Genomic DNA, 23,034 nt, shown 5'->3' on the forward strand with positions numbered 1-23,034 from the left:
AACAACTTATGGGTAGTTAAAACTTATATGTGTTATTATTTTTCAGGACTCGAGGTATTTTACGGAGAATGTGCTAGAATCCAGACTCAACTATCCAAGTACGTTGTGTCGTAAATTACCAATTCTACCGACGTTATCTCATGTATCCCATTGAAGCTTCTATGAGTCCGTACGCAAAGATATCGTATGCTTCTAAGCCCGTGTCAGCTACTGCGTACAAAGCTGGACAAGGGGCCACTTTTCTAAAAGACTTTGACGCTGCTGCTGCCCCGGTGGAAAGTGACGGATTTTGTGAGCGTGAATTGTCTGCTCTCGGACCTTTACTGAACGCTCAAAGTGACTTATGCGGCAGTCTCAAGCAAGTCGACACCAATGTTGGATTTCTGCTCCAGGTGGAGTTTGTGGAGCCTAGTCCCGTCACTACAAGCTGGTCGTGGTATTTGGGGTTGCCTTTCCGGCTTGGTAACGGTGCTGTGGTTGTTCTCGATGGAGTAATTGTCCAAGATTTATTAGGGAAATCGGGATACTGGAAAAGTGTATTGTCGAAAGCAACCCAAGTGGACACGAAAATTCCGCCAGGCTATCACGTGCTGAAGATCTACGGACTCTCAACCAAGTTCGAAACATCAGCAGTATACTTCAGTCGAGAGGGATCATCACCAGCTATAGCCTCCGTAACTGCCATTATTGGAGAGGTAACAAAGTGGGCTCCCTTTGTCGCTCCTGACCCCACGACATCGTCTACGCTGACCGCTGAACAAGCGAACAAAGCGAGCAGTGTCGGAAGAGGAGTCTCGGTTCTGCAGTTCCAAAATGCCCCCGTTGAAGGCCGGTTTGCTCTCCATCTGGGGTCGGTGTCGACAACAGATGCCCAAAGCGCCAAGCTTAACACCTCATCGCTGGTTTCTTTTACCTTTGTACCGACTACCACATGGGCTAATGCCAAGGCGAGTCAAACGGCCTTTTCGACGGCAATAACTTCACAGTGGAGCGTGATTCCAGGATTAACCTTGTCTCTTCCCTCGTCGTCAAGCGGGGTTCTTCTTTGCTCGTTCACGGGAAGGTTTTTCGTGGACAAATGCATGGCGAAAACGTTTCGTCTTGATCTCGGATTCGGGTCGAGCTCTACCCCGCCAGTGTCAAGTTCCCGCTTGGACGAGTCGTTCCTCGATCCATCGGGAGTGCCTCTTGATTTCTCCTACTTTAGTAGCGTTTCTACCGCAAGCACGTTGAATTTATCTCTCAGCTACCAATACCAAGGAACGAAAACAGGGAAGATTATTGGCGGCAGAGCTACCGCTGTATTTATTCCAGGGGCTTCGCTGACCACAGATACGATCAGTGACAGTACGATTTCCGTGACGGCTACTGTATTCTCGAAACAAGTAACTGTGTCGTCCTCAAGTACTTTAATAATCCGTGTTGCTGGCATTTTATGCCGTAATGCGGCCACCGAGACATTCCGTGCGCGTATATTAAGAAATGGGGATCCAATTTTTGATGGAGACTTTTCCTCGATAGTTGGGACAGTAGCAAATGGAAGTTGCGAGCCTTTGACGATGCATTCGATTGTGGAAGCTGTAGCTGGCTCGCACACAATTTCGATTGATGCAAAGACGGCTACCACGGCAGGATTCCAGCTCAAAGGAGCTCAGGTGCAGATAGCTACCGTAGAGAGAGGGGCTCTGCTCTCACAGGAGTTATGCCAGTCCCGCTGCACTCAACACGGTCTCTGTCGACTAGGTGTGTACAATACTGTGACGAGGACTTGCAATCTGTACATGCTTCGCAACACCTCGTCTATGGCCACAGACTCAACACGGGTGTCTTTCGTGCGAAACCAAGTATCAGCTATCTCGGAAAACGCATGGACAGTTCTACGCAGCACCAAGTGGTCACTCAGTCAGAATGTATCTCTGCAAGCGCAATGCAAGGGGGACACATGTGGAACCAGCGTTTGTGCTGAAGCATACACTCTGAAGGATCGCTGTCGGTGCATTTGTCAATCCAGTAATAACTGCGTGGGCTTTATGAATACGGACGGAACGTGTTATGGCATCACTGCAGCAGATCTTCGCCTAAACTTACAGTCAGGGAAGTACAACGCCTCAGGAGGAAGCACTGTTCACCTGAACATGCCTCAGACTTGTCACGCCATCAAGGCCGACGCATCGAATGCAACGAGTGGACGGTATGCCATTGCCACGAGTACAGGAATCTTTGATGCGTTCTGCAACATGACTGCTGATAGTGGCGAGGGCTACACGGTTGTTCCGTGCGACTTGGGTACGAGTGACATCGACTGTCGAAGCACGGCGGGTCCGAAAGACAGCGATACCTGTAAGGCAATGGGTCTTCGACAAATTGTGCCGCGTTCATCAGGACATTTAGTATCGATGCACCGCAAATTTGGCTCGTTATTTTTCGCTACTGTTCCTGGCGTGACGAATGCCTACGTCGGCGATACTGTGGATTTGCCAAGTGACGAAGATACCGTGCTGGATTGGACTGCCATCGATGGTGGCAAGTGGTGGCTACGTGATAACGGAAGCAGTTGTGATGTCGTGTCCCCCGCGAATGCTCCAGACGAACGAAGATGGCTAGGGATGCATGCTTCGTCCAATGGACAGAGCGTATTAGATGGTCTCAGCTTAAGTTTCGATCCGCGAGGCTTAGCGACGACAAAATACCTGTGCTCAACCAACGATGTTAGCCCGTCCATGTCATGGAGCTTTGTTCTTCAAGACTCCTTCATCGGAAGTGGCGACGACAATCTGTGGGCTACGTCGTGGAGCAATACCGATAAATGGTACCAACTTTGCCAAGGGATTGTTCTTCTTGGTGGAAAGTCATTTGCACGCGCCGGCTCATTTGTAAGCAAGAAAGTGGCTCAGATCAGTGCGAGCGACAAACCGACGAACGTGCGGATCAAGTTTACGTACTACTTTGTGTTCGATCCGCTCTACTGGGTCACGCTTCTTCTCAAAAGCTCAGAACCCAAAACTATTCGTGTGTATCTCGGTTCCCAACTGGTTCGACAAGTGCAAGTTGACACATCGGTGACGTATGCTTGCTATGGACAGAGCTCTACCACAGCCGGACAAGCGTACTTCTACAGGGGCAGAGAGCGCTTTGTACTTCGTGGCTTTATTGGAGATGCCACGCAACTTCGGTTTGACATTGATTTCGGATCCTTAACCATTAGTGCGTTTGGAATTGACGAAGTGTCGATGGAGCTGGAGTATGCTTTCAAAACGCCGCTGGGATTATCGACGGCAACCCCAGCCGTGTCGTGTATGCACCTGAAAACTGAGCGCCTGTCAAATGGAGATCCCAATCCAGACGGCCAGTACTACATCCAGCTAGATCCCAACGTCGATCCTGTAAGTCTTCCGTGTTCAGATGGCTGGATAGTGGCGCAGCGACGTATTAATGGGAAGACAAGCTTTAATCGCAATTGGAACGAATACCGCGATGGATTCGGCTTGGGCTCCACTAGTGAATGGTGGGTAGGGAACAACATTCTTGCGACAATTACAGCACGAGCTACTGAAGCGATGATCGTGGTATCGAAGGACTATCAATCTCTGGCTGCGCTATACAGCGACTTTCGAGTTGCTAGCGAGAACGAGAAGTACCTCTTGACAGTGCGTGGCTACAATGCTACTGCAAGTTATGCCACCGACGCCTTAACATCCCTCTCGAACACGTATTTCAGCACACCCGACCAGGACAATGACCTGTCTGCGAGTCAGAACTGCGCCAAGAAAAGTCGAAGCGGATTCTGGTACGCTGACTGCCTCAGCTCGACAAGATCGGATCTAAACGCGCCGTTCGACATGCTTCCCATTTGCTCGTCCTACTCTGCGTGGGCACAGAGCTGGTGCCAGAAGAGCGGTAGTATTGTATGGAACAATGTCGATGGGTATGATTCCTCCACGCTTTTGTTACGACCCGATAGGTGCCCCCCGGGTTATGTGGCATCCAAGAGTGGAGAGTGCTCTCAATGTCCTGCGGGTACTTATTCAGAGCCACGTTCACAGAGCTGCAATGCCTGTCCGGCTGGATCATACGGCCCCTCAGTTGGAGCTTCAGATAGCGCTGCGTGTCTTTCTTGTCCACCGGGATTCAAGTGCTCAAGCAGCTCGACAGCACCGACAAAATGTGTAGCAGGCACATTCGCTGACGCTGGATCGAGCGAATGCCTCAATGTACCGGAGGGATACGCTGGTCCATTTGATCAAATGTCTCGAATGGATCTTTTATCGTGCTCAAATGGAACGTACTCGAAGCCAGGACAGCTAAACTGTAGTGCTGTTCCAGCTGGGTTCTACTGTTCGCAAAGTAGCGTTCCGTGTGGTTATACCTCGTTAGCACCGTGCTCTTCGAGAAGCGTGTACTGCCCACAAGGGAATTCTGGTCCGACAATCGTCCCACCTGGTTACTACTCTATTGGTTCTTTGACAAACGAGCAGCAATCTGCAATATCACTGTGCCCCAGAGGATCCTACTGCCGGAGAGGTATAGCGTATCAGTGTCCTCCGACACGATTCGGAGACCAAACCGGCCTGGTCAGCCCGCTTTGTTCGGGTCGATGTGCCATTGGGTGCGTCTGCAAAGCTGGGAGTATCAGTCGATGTCCAGATGCTCCAAGTGGCGTAAGCCAAGTCGCGTTGACTCCGGCGTCCATATCTTACCTACTAGCGCCTCTATCGAAGCAGCCTGGCGAGACGAACGACTCATTTATTCAAGGTGTTGTGTCTGCCATGAACAGCGGGGCGGCTGTTTCAACTGACATTTTCGAGTTTCGAGACGTCAACTTGACATTTTTCAGGACGGGCTGGTCTTCTGGATTCGCGCACAACATCAGTATCTCGTATTTCGAGCAGTCTCAAGTTAATCCCAAGTATGAGTTCCAAATGCCAGTCGCTGGCTTCGATTGGGGTGCCATCGTACTGTTGGATGGGGCTGTTGTGGTCCCGCGATCAAAGAATGGCTCTCTTGCGTTTTCATTCGTGTCGTCGTGGGGTCAACATGTCGTGTCCATCATCGCAGCCGAGTCGCAGTTTGTCGTGAAAAGGTCACTTCTCTTTCGTAAAACCTCCGACACAAGCTTTAGCACGTTACGATGTGACCGGCTGGACGGACAAGCTATCTCATTGCAGATTGACATCAATTTGTGCGCCGCTACTGCTCCGACTTGTAAAAGTACTGCGAGTATTAACGGAGAAGTGGCGAGAAATCTTGCTCAGACCACAAACTCGGTGGATATTTTGGTGTATTCTGGAACGGGCATTCAAAGCTCAGTGATAAGTGCTGACGCGTCCTCAACTGCTACGTATATGCCGACATTGTCCGCGATGGATACGGGTGGAGTTGCGATTCTAATTGGCACAAAACTGGGGGTGTTTCCATCGACTTTACGGACCTGGATCAAAGGATTTGGGATCTCGCAGACTGCAATTGATTCTGCAACTTCTGGGTTTGTTTTCGTGGTGGTTAATGATAATATCACACCTGTCACGTTTGACGTGGTAGTACCTGGATCGAGTTACAGCCTTCAGCTGGTATTGCCGCTCTCACAAGCCAGCGCTTACTACGGCTTAACCAACGTTCCGTCGGGCTACTATGCTCTTCCTGAGAATGCCCCAGATGGTCGACGATGCGAGCTTAAGAAATGTCCACCAGGATACAGTTGCTCAGGTGGGGTCCGCACACTTTCGTATGTCTTTCCTGCTTCGGTTTGTGTGGGCAAGAAGCACACTCTGAACGTTAGCGAAAATGACGCCGGATTTGTTTCAAGCGTCAGTTTTAGTCTGGATGTCTCTCCTGCTGGCATGACGTACCAACTCAAAGCTCCAGTGGACGGTGTATTCACGTTGGACAACCAAAACCGCGTAAAACTTCAGAAAGCACTCGATTACGAAGCTCGCACCGCCTATGATTTGACGCTGCTGCTACAAGAAGCCCAAGCTACTGCGCTATACGCAGCATGCCAGATCCGTGTGAACGTTGTAGACGTCAACGAAGCTCCTGTTGTGACCAATTGCCAAGTGTCTCGTGTTATCAAAGAGAATGCTCTTCCTCCCGTCTTACTGGCAGCAGCTTTAGGTGTGATGGATCCTGATACGTACGACTCGTTCACATTGGCGATTGCTAGCGGTGGGAATGGCAACTTTGTGATCAACCGAGAAGGGTTTATTGTGGCCACTAAGTCTTTAGATTTCGAGACAACACCTCAGTTCGTATTGGACGTTGTTGCCAAGGATCTAGGCGGATTAGAAAGCCACGCTAGCGTTGTGATTACCGTCCAAGATGTCCCAGAGCCGCCACTTTGTGCTGCTTTCTCGTTCAGCGTTGCAGAGAATACTGCGGTTGGGACGAGTATTGGAGCTTTATATGCCCACACTTCGGATCCTGACGCCGGAGACTCTTTATTGTATCGACTAGTTTCTCAAAGCGTTCCGGGGACTTTAACTATCGACGCATCCACTGGTGCGATGACCTTACGTAAAGCGCTCAACTACGAAGTTCTGGATACCATTCCCTTCAAAGTACAATTTATGGATAAGACGGGGCTTCAAGCTATGTGCGACTACACTATCGCTGTCACGGACTCCAACGATGCCCCCGTTTTGACGAGTACGGTCTTCCGTGTTCCGGAGAATTGCGTCGGGAATGATTGTTTAGTTGGAGATCTGGCGAAGTTCGCGTTTGACGAGGACAAGGGAGCAGTCCTCACGTTCACTCTGCGCTCAGGCAGCGATACGTTTTCAATCCAGGGCTCTCAATTATGGGCAGTCGGGACTGTAAACTTTGAAATGACTCCTGTGCTCAAAGTTACTGTTGCGGTTGACGACGAAAGACTCGGTCACGACGAGGCTGCGATGACAGTGCAAGTTATCGACGTGAATGAAGCCCCTACCGGCAAGGTTTTCTCTAAAAAAGTTCTCGAAAATATCCCAATAGGAACTGTAGTTTACACGTTCGAGGCTAGTGACCCTGAGGGAGACCACCTTGTATTTTCGATCGTGCGCGCGGATACCGGATTCGAGAGTTTGTTTGGCGTTGCAGGCGGGAACCTCGTGACGAAAGCGGACATCGACTACGAAGCCTTGTCCGCTCACTCGTTTCGGACTCATATCCGTATTTGCGATCCGCTCAAGCTGTGCACGGAGGTGGGGCCTAACACGATTGAAATTCTGGATGGCCCAGACGCACCAATCATCGAAACAGCAGCAACGACGGTCTCGATTGCAGAAAGCGCCAGTGTTGGATCCGCTGTGGGAGCTTCGTTCACAGTTTTGGATGAAGACGTGGGTCAAAGTGCGCAGCTTGTATACGCGATTCACTCAGGAGATCCACAGAACCAGTTCTCAATATCCGGATCGACAGGAGCATTGACAGTGAGCTCTTCGCTGAATGCTGAGGTCGTGAGCGAGTACAAAATAGTCATGCAAGCTACTGATACTGATGGGTTGATTGGGTATTCAGACCCGATAACAATTGCCGTGCAAATGGTTCCTTCACCGCCTTATTTCGTTGGAACGACGGCTGCGAAGTCCAATTACAACGTCGACTTGAGCCAGTTGAAGGATGGGTCGTACGCGCCAGTCTCGCTGCCCATAGCCGACAGAGATCCGGGCCAAACTGGGGGAGTCTGCTCGATTACTACAGCGAATGACAAGTTTTCGATCAAAACCAGCACTGATGGAACGGCTTGTGAGCTCTCGGTTCTCCAAGATGTATACGTTCCTGAAGTAGCGGGCAACGAACGTCTTAGTGTCGGGTTGCGGGTTACGGACACGGTCAATGCTTCGTCGTACAGTGAAGTTACAATACACGTATTGTCTCGCAACATTAACCACCCTCCACGATGCACCAGTGCGGAAGCCCAGCTCTTGGAGAACTCGCCTTATGGCGTTTTTGTTGGCACCATTACAGGCAGTGACCCAGACACCACCGACAAAGTGTCGTTCGCTATTGTGTCGGGCGACGACAGCGATGTTTTTCACATGAATTCGACGAGTGGTGTTGTCACTGTAGGCACCAAGTCACCGGATTACGAAACCAAGCGGCAATACACGCTCGAAATTCGCGTTCGAGATGACGCTGCAGCCCCGTTAACTGGCGTCTGTACCTTGAGTGTCAGCATCTTGAATGAATTAGAGTCTCCAGCATGTGCTGGAACCGTATTCACCACCGTATCTGAAAATAACGCGATGAATGCTCGAGTTGGAGATGCACTCTGGAAGAACTGCACTGATCCGGACACTGGTCTGGGGAATTCCACCGCTTTTCTCTTTGAAATCGCGGGTGACAACCAAAAGTTCGCAGTCGACGTTGCTTCAGGACAACTAAAGGCTACTCAAGTGCTCAATTTTGAACAACAACGAGTGTACAACATCACGCTGATTGTCCGGAATGCATTCCGACCTGCAAAGAGCACTTTTGTTGGCGTCAATGTGGAGGTACTCGACCAAGATGACCCTCCCAAACTGTCATTTCAGCCTGCATTTCCAAGCTCGACATTGGTTGGCGTAGATGTCCCAGAAACGACAATTGTTGGTACCTCGATTGGCGTCTTGGCTGTTTATGACGAAGATGCCAATGACGTATGCACAGCGATATTGGTAGATTCCGCTTTCGTGCTCCAGGCGATCAATTCTACAGCTTATAATCTTGTTCTAACTAAGCCAGTGGATTACGAAACCCGTTCACGGTACTCACTTCTAGTGACTGCGACTGATACAGCAAAGGTGTCTACGCTGTTTGCGATAGAAGTTCGAGTTTCTGATGTCAACGAGGCTCCATACGTTCCAATGAACCAGCATTTCTTTATTGCTGAAAACGTTGCTACGCGTACCATCGCGACGTCTCGATTTCGACCTCGTGGTCCGTGCGCCATTGCTGATGACACCACCAGAATTGACAATCAAGTTGTTGTATCGTATGGAAATTGCTTACAGCGCTGTGCACAACTGGATACTTGCGTGGCTGGCGTTTTCAATTACACGTCGTCGCTCTGTAGTTTGTACAAAACGTTACCGAAATCATGTGTGGCATGCGAGAACTGTGAAGGCTTTGAAAGTATCGACGAACACTCAGCTAACACAGCACTTTTAATTTCAAATGATACTGTGAATGCCCACCAAGACAAATTGGTGCGTGTACCGGATGCAGACTTCACGTTGGAGTGCTGGGTTGCTGTAAGTGCGAATGAGGGGGCGATGGTGACTTGGAAAGACAACAACAACTCTCTTACGGGCTTGCAGCTTGAATATGTTGGGGATAATGTACGGGTCACTCTACATGGAGTTGTGATCAACACTAAAGTAGCATTCATGCCAGCGCTTTGGTATCATGTAGCTGTCACTTTTGATAGTACTCGAGGTGAACTGAAGATTTATCTGGATGGCGAACTCGTTCTCCAGCAGCAAATTGTGTCTTGTATTGGAAGGAAATGGGGCAAATCAGCTACACTTGTGGTTGGCAACTGCGGCTATGGAGTGAACTGTCCGGTGAAGCCATTTATCTTCTCCATCGACGAGGTTAGTTGCGCTTATTGCTTTTTTTTTTATTTTTTTTTTATTAAAACTTCGCTACTGCAGCTGCGTTTGTGGAACAAAGCCATGACTTTCGAGGCCATACGCTCTAACTTTGCTCGCTCACTCGATCCAAAACAGACGTCTCTACTCGCATTCTTCAGGTTCTAACGACCTTCACTCCATTAAATTAATTTATGTTCTGCTGACGCTTTGACTGTTTGACTTTGTAGATTCAACGGCGATCTTGTGGATGCGTCTAGCGGATCCGTCTTGAACACTCATGACGGCAAAGCTGCGCACTTCGGAGGCGCCCCAGTTATCAGCGAATCGACTGGAAACGTGGCTAAAAAGTGGCGCTTACTCGTAATTTCGGACAATGGGGCTTCGTCGTTTGGTATCGCGGAGCTTGGTTGGTTTTCAGAGGGCACAAGGGTGAACCTGGCGTCTTCTCTTTCGAGCTTTAAGACGTCAGGAGGCTCCGATTTCAGCAAAGCAATTGACAGCGACACAAACACAGTCGCCACCGTTGGCTCTGATTCTGTCAGCGGCACGGGTGTGTGGATAGAGCTTGAGTTCAAGATGCCTGTTGGCGCTTCCAAAGTGGTTCTCGATACGGATAGTGATCCGACACACTGCGTATCTGTTGTGGCAATTCAATACTGGGATTCCGTCAAAATGGACTGGAGAGTATCGTCGTATCTTCGCAACATCAACAAACCATCCTCGCGCTTTGCTTCGTATGGTAAGTTTTACAATTATTTTCTTACAGTACAGTAAATGTTTAACTAAAGTCTTCTGTGTAGCCCCAACACAGTACCTACTAGCAGATGACGATGACACCGGTACGTCCAACCTTACATACACTCTAGGAAGCGACCAGCTTGCTACCGTCTTCGAAATTGATCCCTCGACGGGTTACATCAAAAGTAACACCTCTGCACTGGACTACGAGACGCAGAACCGCTACGAGCTTCAAGTCACCGTCCAGGATAATGGCAACTTACGTGCTGTGACGACGATGATGATTTGGATTGTGGACGTGAACGAAGCTCCCATGCTGGTAGCAAACTCTATCCTGCAAGTTTCAGAAACTGCGAGTGTTGGCACAATGATCGGGAAAATTAATTTGTTCGACCCCGACAATGACCATCTAGCTGTGTCGATAGTCGAAGGCAATTACCGGGATGCTTTTTCCATCGCGATGAACTCATTGGTTGTAGCACACGATGTATTGAATTACGAAACTTATCCGACATACTCGTTGAAGCTCTTTATCAAGGAGCTACGTACTGTGAATCCGCTTTCTGCTTTCGGGTACCTCGCTGTTACTGTCCGGGACGTGAACGAGGCTCCTATTTGCAGCAATCAAACACGACAAGCTCCCGAAAACACGCGGGTTGGAGCTCCAATTGGAAATGTTCTTGTGGCAACGGATCCTGATGTCGGCCAGAAAGTTTCTTTCGCAATTGTTAATGGGAATGGCGACAACTTCTTCGCGGTGGACTCGGTAACAGGCCAACTGAGTGTAGCTCAGGGCTCAGTCCAAAGCTTTACCGGGTGCTTTTCGCAGCTACAAAATGGTCTAGCAGGACCATTTAGTACTTACGGAAGTACTACCCCATTCAGTGATTGCTATCAAAGATGCTTCTCGTCTCAATTCATGGTGATAGGATTCGGTTACGAGTGCTGGTGTTCTAACACGTTGCCTGGTTTAACGGCAGATCGACTCACTCAACCTACATGCGATATCGTGTGCAATGACGCGCCTGGAAAGAGTTGTGGTGGGACAATTCAGTACGCAGTGTATCAGTTGGGTGCTCCATTAGACTACGAAAAGACTCATCGTTACGTTATTGGACTCCGGGCATTTGATAATGGGAATCCTGCTCTGGCTTCCGTGTTCAATGTTACAATCGATGTGACGGATGTCAATGAGGCTCCGACAATTGTAACAACAGACATCTATGTTGACGAAGGGAAAACGACAACCGTGGACTTGTCCAACGTTCTAGTAATTGGAGATGAAGACGCCAGTGACACCTCCAGGTTATCACTGGTCTGGTGTAGTGACCAGACATGTCCTTTCGTTTACGATGGAGTTAAGATCCAGTTCATCGTTAAGACAGCACTCGATTACGAGCAGAAGAGCGTCTACACACTGACGTTCCGAGTCACTGATAGTGGATCTCTCACGGCAGATGCGAATTTGACTGTTTTTGTTCGAGATGTGAATGAGCCTCCAATTATTTTCAATTCAGACTTTGAGTTGCGTGAAAATATGCCGAATGGTTCTCTAATTGGACTGCCAGTGACTGCGTATGATCCGGATCAAGGTGGCAGCGTTGAATTCTCGATTGCTTCTCAAAGTGGCGATGGTTGTTTGCAGATTGGAGCACAATCTGGACAACTATCTGTCGCAAAAATGTCCTGCTTCGACTATGAATCTCTTCAATTTGATAACGTGGACAGTTTAACATCACTTACACAAGACACCGACCAAGTTAACATTACAGAAGTACGGTTCATTGGAGGAATCAAATCTCAAACTCGTGTAGAGATTCTCTACTCAAGAAGTGCGCAGGGACCTGTTGCATTTTGGGCACCACTACGAGAATTGATAGTTGTGCGTGTCGATGCGTCAGGAGGTTTATTTTATGCTGCTAATGTTACTGCGGGGCCGGTGACGAACAGCAATACTGTCACTGGAACACTAACGTTTGAGCTGCCACGTCTACGTATTGGTCATGTGCTTGATGTGAAGCTCAGAAACACCGAATGGCACCGAGTATTTGATGTGGCTACACTGAAAAAATCGTTCCAAGTGGTTGTCTCAGTCCACGATTCGTCGCCAGTAGCGCTTTCTTCAACTAAAACATTCGGTATCGAGCTGTTGAATCAAGTCGAGCCTCCAGTCTTGCTACCTGACATAATTGTTCAAGTTGTTGAGAATACGCCGGTGGGCACACGTGTCGAGCCTGCCTTAACGTCGCTATTTGATGATCCTGAGGGGTCCACAGCATTGCAATTCTCATTGGCAGCTCAAAGCATTCCAGGATCGTTTTATTTCGATGCATCGAGTGGTCATTTACACGCGGGCAGTCGAGGAATCAACTATGAGGAGCTATCTTCGCATATTCTTAACATCACAGTTCGGAATGGCGATATCACGGCGAGTTACCTACTTGCAATAACGGTGATAGATGCGAATGACCCACCAAAGATCACGTGTCCACACGTCCACATCATTGAAAATACACCGGTAAACACGCTAGTATCTGAACCCATTATTGTCACCGACGAAGATGTTAATGACAGGGATTTCACCTACCGTGTTCAAAACGAAACCGAGACGTTCTCAGTCGATGGTGGTGGAAGATTGATGCTGAAGCAGCTTGTGGATTACGAATCCCGGCAGTTCTATTATGTTGCAGTGGAAGTTACTGATCGCGGTGGATTGAGTGGAGATTGCGTGGTATTAGTCGAGGTAATCGACGCCAACGAGCCTCCATCAGGAGCGACGTATTACAATGGTTCGGTGTATCAAACTGCACCTGTGGGCCACCGGATACTCAAATTTGGCTTGCAAGACCCCGAAGGAAAAGCACTCAAGCTTTCGATTACCACGTCGTCGGTTGACCAGGACAAGTTTGCAATTTCAGATGATCAAGTTCTGTTTGTGAACAAAGCTACGAGCATTTCAACGGCTTCTGCAGTGGTGCTGTCGATCGAAGTGAGTGACGGGTATAATCGAGTGCAGATTTTGTGTTCGCTCTCTGTTTTGGCGGATCTACCACCGATTCAATGCTTAGCAAAAGAGCAGAGCTTCTCGGTGTCAGAAAACGCAGTGGGGGCTACGGTCGGTCGCGTTCAATTCTTGCCGTCATCGTACTCTGCAAAAGGCTATACCCTCCACGATTCGCTGGTTCCATTTACAATGAACACCACAACTGGCGACGTTGTAGTCAACGACCTTGTGCCTCTGGACTATGAGCGCCAGTCCAGCTATTCTCTAACATTCGCAGTGTACTATTCCTCGGTGAACTACATTATCTGCCCGGTAATGATACGAGTGCTCGACGTTGATGAACCTCCTGTGTGCACTGGGCAGTCTGTATCTGTTCGCGAGAATCTGGCCGGATACAACAAATTCATGCTGCAGACTAGTGCTACAGACCCTGAAGGTGGCCATTTAACGCTCACTATCAACTCAAACGGACTGTTTTATTCCAACACAAGTGGCGCTGTATTTGCCAAAGATCTGGCGCTGATTAATTACGAAGAACAATCGTATTACGCGCTAGTGATGTCGGTCAGTGACGGCGTCAGCGTGGTGCAGTGTCCGGTTATCATTTACGTCATCGACACGAATGATTGTCCACAAATATCGAGACAGATACGATATATCCACGAAAACAGTGAGGTGGGTACAGTAGTTGGCGACGCTATTACAGTGCGAGACGAAGACTATAGTCTCCATTTGAATGGAAGAATTACTTTCTCTGCAGACTCGGATACCTTCGCAATTGATAAAACCTCGGGGGTTCTAGTGGTAGCGAACTCGGCCAAACTCGACTATGAGGTGCAACAACAAGTAGACCTTGTTGTGTACGTGACAGATGACGCAGCGGAGCCTTGCACATCGAATGCTACGATTACGGTCTTAGTAGTTAACGTGAATGAGCCACCATTCATTGTACCTGGTCAAGTTGGTTCAGTGCTTGAGTTTACGAAAGCTCGATCTCAAGACCCTTCTGTGGCTGTGCTCAACGTGGACGCTCATGATCCTGATACAGACGATACACTGGGGTTCTCTCTACTCAGTAGCAACATCAGCTACTTGTTTCGCATCGAGTATGGAACTGGGAGGATATTTGTTACAGATACGAGTGCATTTGACTTCGAGACGCGCAGCGTGTATCACCTGGACGTGGCCGTGGCGGATCTAGGTGGACTAACAAGTACGCAGCAAGTTGAAATCCGTGTAGTGGATACGAATGAACCCCCAGTTTTCAAGCTCTTTAGCGGGTCTATAAACGAGAACAGCCCCGTAAATACTGCGGTCTTGAACCCGTCGGACATAATAGCCGTGGATCCAGAAGGAGATGCCGTTATGTACAGCATCAACGCAACAGCTACAGCTTTGCCGTTCGAGTTTAAGGATAACCACCTAGTGGTGTCACGTGCGCAGTTGGATTTCGAAGTAGAGGCGAAGTATACCACGACGATACAGGCTTGTGATGCTAGAGGGCTTTGCTCCTATTCGAGCTTCCAAATTACAGTCAACGATGTGAATGAACCACCGGTTATTCTCCCAGCACGAATCAGTATTGAAGAAAACGCTGACGAAGGTGCGTTGGTAGGCGCTCCATTGTTAGCCTCCGACCCGGATCGTGGACAGCGTTTGATGTATCGAATCGTGGATGAAGACACGTATGATCTCTTTGGGATTCAGTCCTGCAATGGACAAGTCTTCGTGAAGCGTTCGAACTCTCTGGATTTCGAACGAGCCTCCTCGTACACGATCGTTGTTGCTGTAAGTGACAGCGGCTTACCATCATTAGCTTCGTCAGCTACGATTACAATTGGAATTCGTGACGTCAACGAGGCTCCAATCTTTACAACGGATTATTCGATCAGATTCGAAACCAAAAACGTCATTGCTGACCCTACTAGCAGCTTAGCAGGAGCAGATCTTGCGACTGCGATTCGGTCCGCTAGCCAACCCACTGGCTTTTGCAGTGGTACTATCGATAGCGTTGCCAGGTTTTCGAATGCAGAGGTTTGTCCTGGTGGGTTCCAAGGCATATACGGTGCCATGATCGAGTGGAAATTTCTTCTGAAGACGGACAGCGATGTGGCCTTCCGTATCCTGGGTGGCTCTGCGATAAATGCTGTATTCTTCATCGACCAAGCGCTGTATTCTCCGCACTCTTTTTTCCGTCCTGGATTTGATTTGCAATACGGCGACGAAGCAACAATTGACCAATTGCATCGTGGAGCTCACAAGGTTGTCGTTTTCCTGTACTCACCAGCGAACAGCCCAATATCATTGGAACTTCAGATCGACTCAGGTGGCTGGAAGTCGGTGTCGGTACAAACATTTGACGCTATTGTCAGTGAATCTATTGAACGATCTATTCCCGAAAACAGCGCGCCTGGCACAGCAGCTGGAGCTCCGCTCCAGGCCATCGACTCAGACAAAAACGCCAAACTCTATTACTCTATTGCTCAGCAGAACCCACCGGGCTTCTTCACGATTGAAAAAGAGACTGGCAAACTGGTTCTGGGTCAGACCAAGTCCGTGGATTTCGAAACGGAATCCTCCTACCGCTTGTTGATTCAGGTAACCGACTCCGAATTGACAAGTCAAGAGTGGGTTCTCGTGAAGGTTGTGGACGTGAATGAGCCCCCTGTCCTGCTGAGTCCTCAAGTTTTCTCCGTGAGTGAAAACACAAAGGCGTATACACCAATTGGCAGTCCTCTGTCCCCGACGGACCCTGAAGGAGTTCTTGGGAACTTTACGTATGCAATAACCTCAGCAAGACAGACTATTCCGTTCGATCTCTCCTCAACTTCAGGACAGTTTTTCGTTGCTGCAAATGACGACATCGACTACGAAGCTCGAGCACATTATGATCTTCAAGTGCAGGTCACTGATGTCGACGGCTTAACCGTAACCAGCGACGTTATCATCAACGTTATAGACGTTAATGAGTCACCTGCCGTGTATGTCACCGTGCTTCCACTGCTGGAAAATGCGCCACAAGGGACCGTCGTAGCTCAAGTGCAAGGATCGGATCCGGAAAATCAAACCCTCTCTTTCACGTACGCCTCGACGTTTACTGGAGATGGTAACAGTACGGCTTTCCGAGTGGTGCAGACGTCATCGTCCACTGCTCAAATAGAGGTGCGAGGCGCTAAAGTGGATTTCGAGCAACAACGAAGCTTTGACATGTCCGTCACTGTGACCGACACCAGCGAGAACAGCCTCTCGATATCGCAGACATTTAACGTGGTCGTACTTGACGTCAACGAACCTCCACAACTTACGGTAGCATCTCCGATTTCGATGAGCATTCCAGAGAATACTGCGAATAGTTCCTTGGTCGGTACTGCAATCAGCAGCTATTTCTCGGATCCCGATACCGGTGACAGCATTACTATTAAAATCCTCTCTTCTGTACCTGTAAATGGAGCTCTCAGCGTGAGTAGTGCGGGTCAACTATCTGTCCAAAATGCTAATCTCTTGGATTTCGAGGCTTTGACGACGATCCAGCTCTCGTGTCAGGCCTCGGACAATGGCGGAAATGTCGTTGACGTTCTTGTTAACGTTGCTATCACGAACGTGAACGAAGCTCCATTCTTTACGGAGCTCTTGGCTCGCATCAACATTCCCGAGTCCTCATCTATCGGAAGTGAAGTGCATCAAGTAACCGCGTTGGATCCTGATGGGAGCGGCGCTGACTTGCGGTATTACATCGTCACTGGCAATGCCAACCAAGCCTTCACCTTGAACCCTTTGGGCGTGCTAAAAACCACGCGAAAACTTAACGCATTGGAAGCTTTCAACATTTCGGTCGAGGTTATTGATGCGTTCGGCAGTGGACTACAGTCACCGACAAATCAGCTTTTGATGATCTTGGTCAGTAGCGTGAACTCCCCGCCGGTTGCTGACAATTTTGTGTTTCACGTGGACGAGAATGCTGCAATTGGAACCAGAATTGGTCAGGTGTGGGGTCTTGATTCCTACGACGGGAGCGTTCTATCGTTTTTCACGGTTCCAGAGACTGATAGAATCCAATTCCGATCTGTAACCAGGAACACGTCGGATGTGTATCTCTGGTCCCCGACTCTAAATTATGAAGCGGAGCCTTTAGTCACGTATGTTCTTTGTGTCATGGATGATGGAGAGAGAAACAATTACGTTGCAGTGATGAAAAGCTGTGCGAAGCTCACAATATCTGTCGTTGATGTCAATGAAGCTCCCAAATTTGATGCTTCTGCTCAGAATGCACGAGCGATTACGGAGATAGCTCAACTGGACGACGGAGCTGATGGGAATCTTCACTTTATGACGTCTGGCGGCAAGTTCTTTGGCAATAATTCGCACGACCTTCTTCACGATACAACGTATGACTTTGTTTTTGGCGAGCTGGACTTTAGCGTGGCGATGAGTGTACGCACCAAGGCAAACGGAGGCAACTTGTTGCGTCTCGTTGGAGCTGCAGAAAGCGATTTCTTTGATGTGTCTATAGGCAGCGACGGAAAGCTGAATGTTACGTCTACTTCTTTTCTCATCCAAGGTCTACAGGTCGTGTCGGATGGCGCTTGGCACTACATTGCGATCGTTTCAACGATCAGTAGCCACAGTCTTAGCATCTTTGTCGACGGCCATCTCGATACTTCCGGCTTGGTATTCATGGGATCACCTGTTATCGCACAGCAAGCACTACTCTCATCACAAGCAGCATTATTTACAGGATGGATCACGCGATTTCACTATTTTTCTGGTGCGATCTCTCTCGCTCAGGTGCAAGAACTCACAACATATTCAGGTACGAATGTCTGTCTTGGAAAAGCATGACGTGATCTCTGTACTGACATCTGATTGTTGTATGCAGTTCCTAGTTTCTATGTCGTAGCAGATACGGGTGTTGGCGGTGTGACGCATGCCAAAGGCAGCGAATACTGCGCTGGCCAAGGGTTACGTCTGTGCGACTTGATGGATTTGGAGTCACTTTGTGTTGATCCACACTACAGTCCTGCAACGTTCCCGACAGCCAGTCAAGGCTCGACAAAGGTACCGGCTTGCTCGAACAGTGCTGTGAAAGCTGAGCTAAACGCAGGCAACGCCCAACTCGCGTGCTGTTCACCATGTACGTAGCTCTTCTTCTTGACTGGGGGCTTCACTGCTAATTCAAAAGTTTTTTTTTCAAGATTCTGACAGCAAACTTATCGGCAATTCAACGCGTCCAATACTCCGGACTGATGCTCTCACCGCAAGTAGCTTTCTAAATAACAGGAGAACGCACGGTTACGGGTACAAGGGACTTAACGTCCTTCGAAGTGATAACCTGGACGGGTCGTGGTGTCCTCGCTCCAACTCGTCTTCCGAATGGGTTCAAATTAGCTTTCCGAAGGCGACGCTTGTGTCTCGAATCCAAGTGTATCCAGGAATCGATTACAGTGGCAAAATGGGATACCTGAAGAGGTTTCACGTAGCATGGCGACGTTCAAGTACCGAAGAATTTTCGACTCTAACTGATAGCTCAAACACAGCGATCAATTTCGTGGCTTTGGATGGCAGTGACTCGGTCACGACTACTGTGGCTGTACCCAATATGAATGCCAAGGATATCCGGATTATTCCTACAAGTTGGAGTGGCAGTTCATGTCTACGCCTTGAGCTGTATGGACTGGACTCAGGTACGTCCTATATCGATCTAAGGTCTCTAGCTGAGTATTGACTAATCCTATCCTTCACAGATTTCCAAATACCAGACCCGCTTACCGCAACCGACGAGGATATTGGCCAAAGGCTACGATACCGTCTCCGCGAATCGGACCGACCATCAGGTGTCCAAATCGACCCTCAATCAGGGTTGCTCACGGTTCGTAGACGCTGGATTGACTTTGAAATGCAGCGGTCGTTGCAATTTACAGCTGAAGTTTATGACGATTCGGGGCTCAGTGATCGTGTCACTGCTGCAATTGACGTCGTCGATGCAAATGACGCGCCTTCATATGCTTCGAGAAGTTATGTACTGGCTGAAAACCCTGTAAAAGGTTATCTACTCGGCAAGTTCGTGGCGGAGTCGATAGAGCCGAACGAAAAACTGGAAGCTCGAGTTATCGATACTGATTGTCCGTTTACATTCGACAGTCTCTCCAACAAGTTGATCGTTCAAAACCCCAGCAAGTTTGACTTCGAGACAAACCCAGTTGTTCACTGCGCTGTATTGGTTACGGATGATGCGCTGCTTCCACGATCGATTTACACTACACTTTCTATCCGATTGGAGGATGTGAACGAAGCTCCAATGATGTTAACAGGACAACGAGGTTTTATCCGAGAGAACGCAGCGAAAGGAGAATTTGTTATGACGGTGCGAGCGGTTGATCTTGACACTCCCCCAACATGGTCCTCGCTTCGCTTTGGCTTACTTAACACGAGCATTTTTATGGTTAACGCTTTGACTGGCGATATCTCGGTACTGACGCCTGGTATCCTCGACTTTGAAACGACCTCGGAGCTTACTGTTGAGGTTCAAGTTACGGACGGCGGATTTCTGACTGCACAAGACACAGTGTATGTGTCTATTCTGAACGAAGAGGAGGCACCACAAGTATCTGCGTTCTTCAACTTGATCGTACAGGAGAATGGCGCAGCTCCTCGATCGCTACTTCTCGTCAATGCTACTGACCCCGACAGAATTTCTAACGAGAAACTGTCGTTTACTCTGGTGGAGAAGGTGCAGGAATTTGCGATCGATGGAATTACTGGAGAACTTGTTCTACTGAAGCCGCTAGATTTTGAGTTTGTGAACGCGAAAAATTTGACCGTAAACGTTGCGAAGAGAGGAACATCATTGAGTGTCAACTCGACGATTAATGTTGTGATTGCAGACGTAAATGAGCCACCTGAGCTGTATACTGGCACCAGCGTTGAAGCCTCAGCACAAGAGAATATGAGAGAGGGCTCCCTCGTTGGTGCCGCGTTGTCTTCGTCTGTGTGGGACCCCGAGAATAACACGCTCAGCTTTGTCTTAGAAGCTTCGGAGTATTCACCATACTTTTCCTTAGACGGCTGCAATGGACAGCTGAGATCAAAACAGCCTTTGGATTACGAATCAATGCCGAGAAAAGTGAATTTAGCGGTATCAGCTTACGATTCAAGCAGAGCACGACTTCAAGTCTCTGTCTCAGTTGCTATTCTCGACATCAATGAGTCCCCAATGTTTCAACAGACTACGTACATACTTACAGTGGAGGAAAACGCAGCAAGCAGAACTGTGGTGGGCATTGTTGCAGCCTCCGATCCAGATACAGGCAGCCAGTTACTCTACGCTATCAAGTCTAGCGACAGTGGTGCATTCAGGATAAACTCTGGTACTGGTGAAGTATCCGTGTCTTCGACTGCTGCGCTGGACTTTGAAACCCGATCTTCATATACGCTTCAAGTCTGCGCTTCCGACAGCCTCTTGGAAACATGCACGGAAGTGGTTATTAAGATACTGGACGTGAACGAGCCGCCTTCGTGTCGCTCTGAAGTTCGATTTATGGAGGAAAATAGTCCAATTGGCACGCCAATTACACCCCAGTTTGAGAGTAAAGATGCCGACGCGAAGGATCTAGGATTGTATCCTGTCTTCTCGCTTATCGATGTAGAAGGCGTTGGCGGCTTTCGGTTTGATAACGCGTCCCTCATTTTGGGTAGTTTGTCACTCGACTACGAAGCACGCGATGTGTATCGTTTCCAATTTTCAACTTGTGATGCTGCTGGCGCTTGCAATACATGCAACCTAACCATTCGTGTCACTGATGTTAACGAACATCCGGTGGTGTTTAACCAACATGTTCAAGTGGCAGAAGGCACCAATGGATCGTTCTACTACATTCAGGCTTACGACCCGGATTTGAATCAGACTGGGACTCTGTTGTACGAGATAGCTGATCAATCTGTAGCAGGAGTGTTCTCTGTGGACCGAAGCAGTGGATTAGTGAGCGTGGCTCAACCAAAGCTTCTTGACTTTGAAACAGTGGAACTTCACCAAGCGTGGGTCAACGTGCGTGTGATGGATACCGGAACACCTTCGCTCTCTTCAATTGGCCATTTGGTGGTTCAAATTCTGGACGTCAATGAAGCACCTACTAGCGTCAGTGTTCTAGATGTAGTAGTTCCAGAAAATACCACGACTGGGACGGGAATACTTACGTGGAGCGTCCGTGACGAAGACGTAGGCCAGCAATTGACGTATCAAGTGATGAGTGGAGTACATACTGGCTTGATTCGTTTCCGTGATAATGGCAGTCCTGACGTGACTTTGGAGACTTCACTAAACTACGAATCGCTGATCCAGTATGAGATTATACTTCGAGCGTGCGATCCGTACGCCATGTGCACGTCTACCCTTCTACGTCTTGCGGTTGTGGATTGCAACGAACCTCCTTCCTTCTTCCCAAACACCAATATGAATTTTGAACTCGCGGTGGCAAGTCACGCTACTTCAGGCACTGCGATGGGTGTACTACAGGCCGGCGACCCGGATTTGGGGGATGTGTTGACGTTTTCTCTCGTACCGTCAACAAGTACTCTAACCACAAACGTGAAAGATGGTATCAGTGTCTTTGCTGTAAACCCTCAATCTGGTCAGCTGTCTGTGGCCTCTTCGCAAAGCATTCAGCAGCTCCAAACAGGTTACAGCTTCATGCTCACAGCTAAAGTGACCGATTCGAAGGGGCTCGCAGCGACTACCCCGATTATAGTTAACGTGGTTGCCAACAATGCTCCACCGGTTTGTCAAGCTGGCATCTCTGTCTATATGAGTGAAAACGCCCCAGTTGGGGCTCAAATTGGATCGCCGCTATCCTCCTACGTGACCGATGCTGATATTGGAACCACCTTCACATTCTCGCTACAGCATCCGTATCTCTCTGTGAATCCGAGCAGTGGTCAACTATTTGTTACGAGCGGAAGTAATCTCGACTTTGAGTCCAGTACACAGAACTCGACAACGGCAAGTGTGGTTGTTACGGATGATGGCGCCTACCACAACGGTCTTAATACTTTAGCTACAAGCTGCATCGTGATTGTGACTGCGTTGGATGTAAACGAGGCCCCGACGACAACAGATCTTTCTCTCAGTATCACTGAGGGTACGTAAAAGAATTTAAATGTTTATTGATATATTAACAATTATTATGGTATTCGTAGGTACTAATTCGAATCCATCACGCGCTCTACCGACCGAGACGTTTACATTTCCGATACGGTCACCTCAAGATGATTATGTCATCGCAAAGGAAGCTACTGGAGGTTATGCCACGAACTCGACTCGAAAAACACTTCCAATGGGCTACGACTTCTTTAGCCGAACTTCAGTCGGAGTCGTACTACGTTTCACGGGTGTTCGGCTTCCCGATGTGATCGATCGTCTTTCGATGGCGCAGTTGCGATTCGCTGTTCCATCTGGAAAAATTGGTCCCTTTTCGATTCAAATACGAGTGATTAACGAATCTGCCGTTTCGTGGAGCTCCAATCAGCCACTGGAAAGCTTTGGTATGCCGGCCTTTGTCACGTGGACGGTGGAAAAGGAACTGTCGGCTACAACGATTTGGTCTCCGAGTATTACGTCGCTTCTAGTGGGTTTATTACCTAACATTCTGAGTACTAATAACGTCGCGATCCTAATCACCGGAGGAGGAATCGGAGAAGTAAGCGCCTTCGATCGCGGTGCTGCCACCGCTGCTGTTCTCGAAATGACTG

The 23,034-nt window shown here is 48.8% G+C and overlaps 1 protein-coding gene across 1 annotated transcript; it reads left to right on the forward strand.

The window, feature by feature from the left end:
* Nucleotides 1–161: 161 nt before the first annotated feature.
* On the forward strand, nucleotides 162–7,684 carry PITG_09982 (protocadherin-like protein; the record flags this gene model as incomplete). Its single annotated transcript, XM_002902472.1, has 2 exons — nucleotides 162–7,574; nucleotides 7,637–7,684. The coding sequence occupies 2 exons, from the start codon at nucleotides 162–164 to the stop codon at nucleotides 7,682–7,684; spliced, it is 7,461 nt and encodes a 2,486-aa protein (XP_002902518.1).
* Between the last annotated feature and the right edge of the window lie 15,350 nt (nucleotides 7,685–23,034).

Source organism: Phytophthora infestans, genomic scaffold (assembly GCF_000142945.1).
Source record: "Phytophthora infestans T30-4 supercont1.17 genomic scaffold, whole genome shotgun sequence".
NCBI lineage: Eukaryota > Oomycota > Peronosporomycetes > Peronosporales > Peronosporaceae > Phytophthora > Phytophthora infestans.